The sequence below is a fragment of the Lactuca sativa genome, chromosome 7 (assembly GCF_002870075.4).
Source record: "Lactuca sativa cultivar Salinas chromosome 7, Lsat_Salinas_v11, whole genome shotgun sequence".
Taxonomy (NCBI): Eukaryota; Viridiplantae; Streptophyta; class Magnoliopsida; order Asterales; family Asteraceae; genus Lactuca; species Lactuca sativa.
In genome coordinates, this window is record NC_056629.2 from 73,287,495 (window position 1) to 73,296,126 (window position 8,632).

Here is an 8,632-nt window from a genome sequence, read left to right on the forward strand (position 1 = left end):
ATATATATATATATATATATATATGTATGTATGAGTAAACACTCATTCACAAAGCTAGTCTATAAGGGGTGTTTAATCAAAAACTAGTTTCGAAAACATAATATTTAATATAACTACCAGGGGCTAGATCCTAGTCTTTCATATAACTACCAGGGGACAGATCCTGGTCTTTCATACCAATGTCAGGGGCCAGATCTTGGTCTTTCATATAATTTGTTGGGGTTTTAATCAAAAACTAGTTTCGAAAACATAATATTTAGGAACGGAAGACTTGATCATTTTTGAATAACATAAAAAAGTTTAAACCCATAAAGGATATTATTACAAAGTTTGGAAAGAAAACAAGCACCAAAGAAGAAGATGAAGAAAACTATAACCTTTGTAGTTATTTGGATCCTCTTGGGAGGCTTGGAAATTGATGAAGAATGCAAAACTTTAGAGACTCCAACAATGAATCAACTTGATGTAGAATGGTAGTTCCTTTGTATAAAACTCTTAAGCTTTATGTTCTTATCAAATTAAGAACATAAAAAGAGAATCAAGAAGCAAGTAATCTTCATGTGTTCTTAACAAAACTAGAGAGTGTAACGTCCCGAAAACCACAAGGTAAAAATTTCATTTTTGACATAATCAAAACACCAATTCTCTTTTACTATTTAGAAGTATATCATAATAAAACAGTTATCAGAGTACAATCCCAAAAACACTAAGTTGCAGAAAACATGGGTGTATGTGTTGCGATCAAGCCGGGCCCTTCCCTTTTACACTGGAAGTACATGAAACCATAAGCAACAACTGTAAGCACAAAGCTTAGTGAGTTTCCCAAGATACCACATACCATACATATCTTACATATCATACATACAATAGAGTGTGCTATGTGCTAACCATAGTCTTGCCATTGTGCCAAGAGCCGTATCATGGTCTTTCCTTTCCAAGTCGGGGGCCAGTACCCTGGGTCTTATAGAAAAGTGCCAAGATCCACCTCTTGGTCTTCCATGCAAGCATCATAAAGACAACAAGCATAAAATCTACAACTAAAAATCTACTTAACTGTAGGGTCAGAACCCTGGTCTTGCATATAGATTTTCCAGGAGCCACCTCTGGGTCATTCATTCAATGCCAAGGGCCACCCCTTGGTTTTTCAACAATACATAAGCCAATGGGTCGACATTGGTGCCTTCGACCCATAGATATAGTGAGGAGACTCACCATGAACCAAGATAATCGAACACTCGAACTGCTGCTACCAGAGACCTTGCACTGATATCATCAAATAACATTCCATCAATAATTGCGTACACCCGATACATGTATCATAAACCTTTTACCCCTTTCCTTATTTTTCCAAAAATCCAAGGACCAATCCACTAGCATCACAAGCCCAAATCCCTTAAATGGCACTGCAAGGCCCAATAAGGCCAAATATCCAAATCAGGCCCAAACCCATCATGGGCCTAACCTAAGAAGGCCTAATATCCTAAGAGGCCCAAAATATCCAATGGTGAACCCTGGTCAAACTTCTGGTCAATGGTTCAAGGTCAAAAAGTCAACGAATCAAGAAAACCCAACAGACTGAGTACACATCGCGTACTTAGTTGGTACACTCAACGTACTACAACTTGGCTCAGTACGTGCCACGTACTAGGAGGTATGCCCCGCGTACCCACTCTGCCTACAACCAACTTTAAAAATGTCTTAATCCCTTAATCCAAAACGTCCAATGCCCAGATCTAGTTCCAAAACATGCATTAATCCTTAAAGTTGTTAACTTTGAGCTTTTGCATGGCTCAATGGGTCCCAAATACAAGTTATTACTTTACCACTTCAACAAATAGGCTAATACACATGCATGGTTTGATATCAACTCTCAAGATCGCATTTTTATGCATTAAGGACACCTAAAACGTCCAGATCTAGTGTCCAAACTCTTGGGGAAAGCTCAATCTCATAAATACAAACCAAAAGGGACCAAAATGTGCCATAAACCACCCCAAACAAGATCTAACCAAAGAGATGCCAAGATGATAGCTTTTTACCTTCAATAGGTTCAAAAAGATGAGAAAATTTTTGATCTACAAGCCCCACTCCAAGTGATGATCCTTCAACAACCTTCAATCTCTTCAAAATGTTAAGAACACTCCAAAATCACTCACAAGAGCTTAAGAACTCCAAGATGGTGGCTAAGGGTCGAATATTAGGGTTGAGGAGGCATGTAGGCTGATAAGGAACACGGCTCAAAAATAAATGAGGCTTAAATAGGGGTAAAACCCTATAATTAGGGTTTCTTGCTGATAAGAGTACGCCCGCATACCCCTTAGTACTCTCGACGTACTATAAAAGAACCCGCAATTTGGCCATGCACTACGCCCTGCGTACTCGATGAACCTTCACAAAACTTTAACTTACTTTGACCATAATTCCTTCATTCTAAGTCCGTTTTCGACGAACTTTATATCCACGGAAAGGAGACGAGAAGTCCTACACTTCTATAAACTCACCCTTGCATTAAAACTTCCCGAACTACCAAATTATGGTTATACCCTTGGGCTCTGGAACACAACTGAACTCTCGGATCACCTAATCTATAATACTCACATCCTAAAAGGGCTAATTTTCTTCTTCCCGAAGGCCCTATAAAAGAACCCGCGATCTGACCCTGAATAATGAAGCGATTCGAAAACGAGTGTTATAGAGAGAGTAAGATGAAGAGAACAAATTTTGAATTTTTTATAGGTTAAGACAAGAGAATGAAAGTCTCACTTTATATAGAAAATCTTTGGTCCATAAGTTCTTAACACTTTAAGAACCCATGTCTCGAAAGCCTATGTGTTCCCATGCTTTAAGCCATGCTTTTCTTTTGAATAAATTAATCAAAAGACCATCACTCCTTATTTTTATCATATTGTTCATGCTTGTCTTTTTAGAGGAGTGTTCTTTTCATTAAACAAATGAAGAGTCTGTACTCTCTTTTATCTAGCCATATTTTAAAATTATAAAGGAAAATGAAGACAAAATTCTTTTATATTTTATAAACCAAGTTTATAAAATATAGACTTTAACTTTTTGGTAAAAGACAAAAGAATTTATCTCGTCCAAAATTTCATGCATTACTTATTAATTCATACCATATGAATTATATAAAATGTTACTTGCTAATGAAAATTATAACTTCCTAGAAATAAATAAATTCCAAAATAATTATAAGAGTTCATTGAATATTTATTAAAATCAATTTCTAATAAATAATCAATTATATCAAGTTGTTGTTAGTGTGACCCTTTAGTATCATATGTTAATTAGAAATATCACTTTAATATGATTCTTGGGCATACTAGATCTTTCATAATTATCACAAGGCATCTAGCATTCTACACAACAAGCAATAGGCCGACATTGGTGCCTTCGACCCATGGATCTAGAGAGTAAACTCACCTCAAACCGCTAAAAATCAGATAAACGCTCGGACTGCTGATCCAGATAATCCCCGCACTAACTAATCAAATAAAACCCCAATTAATAATTGGGCCATAAATCATAACTAGGAACCTGATTCATTTGTACAACTCCCAAGGTAAAAGACCATTTTACCCTTTCCTCACTTGGCCTGATAACCAAGGCCTAACCTCATGGCACCAAAAGCCCAATATGACCTAAATTCCTTAAATGATACCCAAATCCCATCATGGGCCCAAATACAAGAAGGCTTAAATCCTAACAATTAAGCCCAAAGTCAGAAGGACTAGTGGCCCAACAAGGCCCAAAACCCTAGTAGTCCAAATATGGCCTAAAACCCAAAAGTCAATTAAAAATCCAATGGTTGCTGAGTTCGCCCGACGTACTCAGACTTACGCCCAACATACGCCTTCTTTGGCCAGTACGCGCAATGTACAAGTTGGGTACGCCCAGTATACTCCATAGCCAACCCAAATCACCATTAAGGGCTTAATCGGTTAAGCCACTATGTCCAATTCTCAAATGTGATCCTAAATGATGTTTTAAAACGCAAAGTTGGCAACTTTACTCCTTTGCATGTCTTATTGGGACGCAATACTCAATAAAATCCATAATAAGCACCCAAACTCATGCATTTTCCAATATAACTCATCAAGATTGCGTTTTTATGAACAAGGGACCTCAAAAATGCTAAGATCTATCATCCATATCTTCTGGAGTAGCTCATACTCCCATGCATGACTTCAAGGACCATAAGAAGCACAAAAATAAGCCCTAACTAGATCTAAGAAAATGAACCATCAAGTTAAGAGCTTTATACCTCAGAAAGCTTTCCAAATTGATGATGATTCTGGATCCACAAGCTCTAGCCAGGCCAATGCAACTTCCAAGAGTTCCTCTTCCTTCAAAATCACCAAAAACACCCTTAAAGCTCACTTCTAAGCTCAAAACATTAAAAGGGCAATTAGGGCTTCATTCTTAGGGTTTGGAGAGGTGGAGGTTGGTCATAGGAATGTCCAAGAGTGAATTAAGGTGTTTAAATAAGACACAAACCCTAAAAATTAGGGTTTGCCTCTGGTGACTGTACACCCTACATACTTCCATGTATGCCCAGCGTACGTGGGTTTCCTCCGCGACCAACTTCGACCCAGTACGCCCAACATACTCGGCTAAGGACTAAAACCACCAATCTTTCGAAAGCCATAACTTCTTCGTTCTAAGACCGATTTCGACGTTCTTTATATCCACATAAAGGTAATGAGAAGCTCTACAATTCTATCAACTCTCCTTTGCCTTAAAACTTCCTGAGCTTAAATCCAAAATTCATAAAAGCCCAAACTATCACTTTATGGTTATACCCTTGGGCTCCAAAACACAAATCGAACTCTCGGACCACCTAATCTACATTATCCACATCCAAGGCGTCTAAATCTCTCCTTCCCTAAGGCTCATAGCTTTATGATAACTGATCTTCAGGTCACGACCCCGAATTAGGAAACGATTCGAAACAGGGTGTTACAATTTCAAAGTATAATGTTTTATTACGAAAAAGATTAACATCTAAAATGTTATGTTGTTTAAATTCCCTCATTCCCTTATTTTTTATTTCTTATTTTTTTTTCTTATTTAAGCATCGAACTTTGAATGGTTTTATAATATCTTAATCTTTAGTAATAACTATTTACTGTTTCCTTTATTCAACCCGTGTAATACATACGTTTTTTAAATAATCGTATTTTTTAATAGAAGTAGAGATTATATATAGAAGTAATATTGAAAACCCGATGTTTATTTAAAGAATAAATTTGATACCTTCAGACAAAAAGATTACGTTCACTTTCAAAGACAATTTCCATTTTATGTATGTTTTGTTATAATTAACTATGTATTTTTTATATTATCTTAGTTATTTTAATTTATTAACCATATAGGTTTTTAGCATAGTTTATGCTTTATAAAATTTCAACAAAAAACTAAAAGCAGGACAAATTTGTTTTGTAGATATTAAGTTATATTGGACTTAAACCCTCAATTTCAAAGAAAGAGGACAACACCATACTTTTAGATACAAACCCTTTAGAGATATTAAGTTATTCATAACTAGACTTCCACTGTGAGAATTAAATTCATGAATGCGTATGGGCTCCTCATAAATCCCGTAACCAATGCACAGAGGGAGCCGACCAAATGAAAAATAAATAAATTAAAAGCAATACCAATAAATTTGTTACTATCTAAAAAAAGTTTGAAATTATGTATCTGCCCTTCATTATAAATACATGTTATAATATTGTTCAAGTCAAAGACGTAATGCGTGTATAGTCTACACTATTAAATACGGACTTTATGAAACTTTTGTCATATAGCTATAATTTCAGAGATGATATCTGCCAAATCATAAACAACATAAGAGAGACCCTTTTTACATGTAGTATCTGTAAGTTCACAAATGTCATATGATAAACGAGATTTCCGAGACCATTTTCGCATATGGAAATTAGAGTGTTTTTCAGATGTCATCTATGAAATTCTCACCTATAACTATAATTCTTTTCGTTTAACCCTCTTTATACTAAACATGTTTTTGGCAGATGACTTCATCATTTCGCAAATGGTCTTCCAGTTGTATAGATGCAATCTGCAAAATTGATTGTTCTTTTGGCGATTTGACTAATTCTTTACATTTCTAGAAAAGCAAAAAAAACATATTATACATATTTCTCCTTTATTTTTAAGGAAACATTTTTTTGAAGTTTTTTCTTGTGTGGTAGGTATTAGTTCCAAGGCAATGATGCCAAAAAAAACCACATTCCATCCTATGCCACATAGACGCCACGTAGGCTCCATGTCAATTTTACTAAACTTTTGTGTGTGTGGTCTTTGCCACACTAGGGTGGTGCCATATTTAAAAAAATATATATAATAATTCAAATAATACTCCAAATTTCATTAATTTAAATGTACCTCATTACTTAAAAATAAAATATATTTATATAAACTTCATTAATTAAAAAAAAAGTCGTACAACGGATTTGTTTCATTGTTTACTTGAACAAATATAAGCCCAAAAAAAATTCAATACTTATCATATTTTGTAATTCCCCTTTATTGTTTCATTTGGTGTGTTTTGTAGCCCAACAACAACCCAAATAAGAAACTGAACTCTTAACCTGAAACTTTTAAGTTTGACATGTTATATCATGCTACCCCAACGACATTCTCATTTTCAAACACTTTTATTAAGTCATGTGTTAAGTCAAATGTGTCATTTTTCTACCTTAGACGAAATATAAATTAAATTAAAACAAAGGAACAAAGATCATGAAAATTAAAAACAATAAACTTCTTGTGGATCTTAATATAAACATAATCATATAACGAAGCTTACATATCGTTTACAATTCCATCGATTTGACATCATTTTTTTTTTGAAAGAAGCTTCTTTTTTACTTTTACCAATTGCTTGTAGTATCCGCATCACGTGACTGATAAAAATCATCCGGTTTCACAATGTTCACATCCTCAAATTCATTGTCATCTGAAAGTAATAAAAAAACGATTTATATTTTTTTAAACAAAAAATGCAAACTATCTTTCATATTTATCAATTTAAGCAACAATGTTTCACACTTTATACATATGATAAAGATACAAAATAAACAAAGCACAAAGAAAAAAGAAATTAGAAACTAAACCTTTTCTCAACACAAGTGCCACAACAGCATCATTTTCGACCTTAAAAAACATGGAAGATAAAATGTCAAGAAAATGTATGAACAAATGACTTAGTAAATATCAAGATTTAAGATTTAAATTTGAAAACAAGTCTGAATACCTTTTGATCTGCTAAAGTCTTGGAATCATCTAAAACTTCTCCACTTGCTACTAAAATTAGGCGTTGATCATTAATTGGTTGATCAATTAAGTCATGCAGCTTTTGCTTAATGTCTAGAATTTTCTCAGTTGCATCACATTGAAGAAAGTAAGTTGTTTTATTGCGCTTAACACGAATGTACATAGCCTAAAAGAGCAAAAAACAAGTTTATCCTGTAAATCTAATCATATCAAAATTCAAAACAAATACAACAATTAAACTTCTACTGTAATTCTATATCCAATACCCATGAAGAAAACCTAGATTATGATCACCAAAACATTAAAAGATGAGAAGCCTCATGAACAATCTCTTGATCTAAGGTAAACTCTTTGCAATAAAAGGAAAACTCAAAAGTTTTGATCTTTGAATGAAAGTAAGTTCCTTTACATCAAGAAACTTCCGATTTGATAATGGAAAACAGATCGTTACGCTTCTTCGATCGCTTATTATAGAGATTGCCACAAGCCAATTGATATTGCACAAATTTACCCTAGAAACATCGCTTACGATAATCAAGCTTCAAAATTAAGAGCGTATTCGGAAACTAATGTAATTCAATTGTGTGGAAATGGAATTGTAGTAAACCGATACCAAAATTTTTAACGAATTGAACTTAAATCTGGTTATAGCCCTAAAGTTGAACGCACACGGTCGCAAGTAGTCATAACATTGAATATCTAAAAAAGTGGATCAAGGAACAAAGAACGCAGTTTAAATGAAGAGATGAATACGAACCATTTGAATGCTTTCAGAGTTCGCCGACGATCTGGAATGTTGGTAAAGTCGCCGGAGTCGATGAGTTTTACTTTTTCTCTCAATTCTAAAAAAAGATAAGCCCCGATTCTCAAAACTTCGTTTTTACCCCCCAAAGAAAAAGTAATTTCATTTAACCCCTAAATCAAAAAAGATTTTGGGGGTAATGATTGTTAAACAAAGTTAAAGGCCCCAAAGGGCTTTTTTCAAAATAGACCTTATATTTACAGTTTTTTTCTATTTAAACCAAAAATTTTACTTTTTTCCTAAAAAGACCACATTTTTTAGAATCCTTGTTATTTTGAAGGGATAACCGGTTGACCAAGTCAATAGCCGGTATCATATGAAGTACGAACATATCCCTCCATAATACATGTGTTTCTTTTCTTCTACACTTGTTGCTAGGTTTCATTCGTTGCGCTTCAAGATACATAAGTCGATATGCAAAACTAGGGCTTTTTCTGAAATTGCACAACAAGAAAGCCATGGCATCCAACAATGATGCCAAGAAGAAAACTAAGAAACACAAGAAAAAATACGTTGATT

At 34.3% G+C, this 8,632-nt stretch overlaps 1 protein-coding gene across 1 annotated transcript; it reads right to left on the bottom strand.

The window, feature by feature from the left end:
* Positions 1-6,784: 6,784 nt before the first annotated feature.
* On the bottom strand, positions 6,785-8,226 carry LOC111904126 (polyubiquitin 9). Its single transcript, XM_023899903.2, has 4 exons — positions 8,069-8,226; positions 7,292-7,477; positions 7,152-7,191; positions 6,785-6,994 (listed from the first exon to the last, which is right to left on the bottom strand). Exons 1-4 carry the CDS (start codon positions 8,069-8,071, stop codon positions 6,909-6,911), a joined length of 315 nt encoding a protein of 104 aa, XP_023755671.1. The 5' UTR covers positions 8,072-8,226; the 3' UTR covers positions 6,785-6,908.
* Positions 8,227-8,632: the final 406 nt, after the last annotated feature.

Coding starts and splice junctions, on each gene's coding strand:
- LOC111904126 (XM_023899903.2), bottom strand. Junction 7,192..7,291: donor AGACTTTAGCAGATCAAAAG/GTATTCAGACTT, acceptor ATGTTTTTTAAG/GTCGAAAATGATGCTGTTGT. Junction 6,995..7,151: donor GGCACTTGTGTTGAGAAAAG/GTTTAGTTTCTA, acceptor TATTACTTTCAG/ATGACAATGAATTTGAGGAT.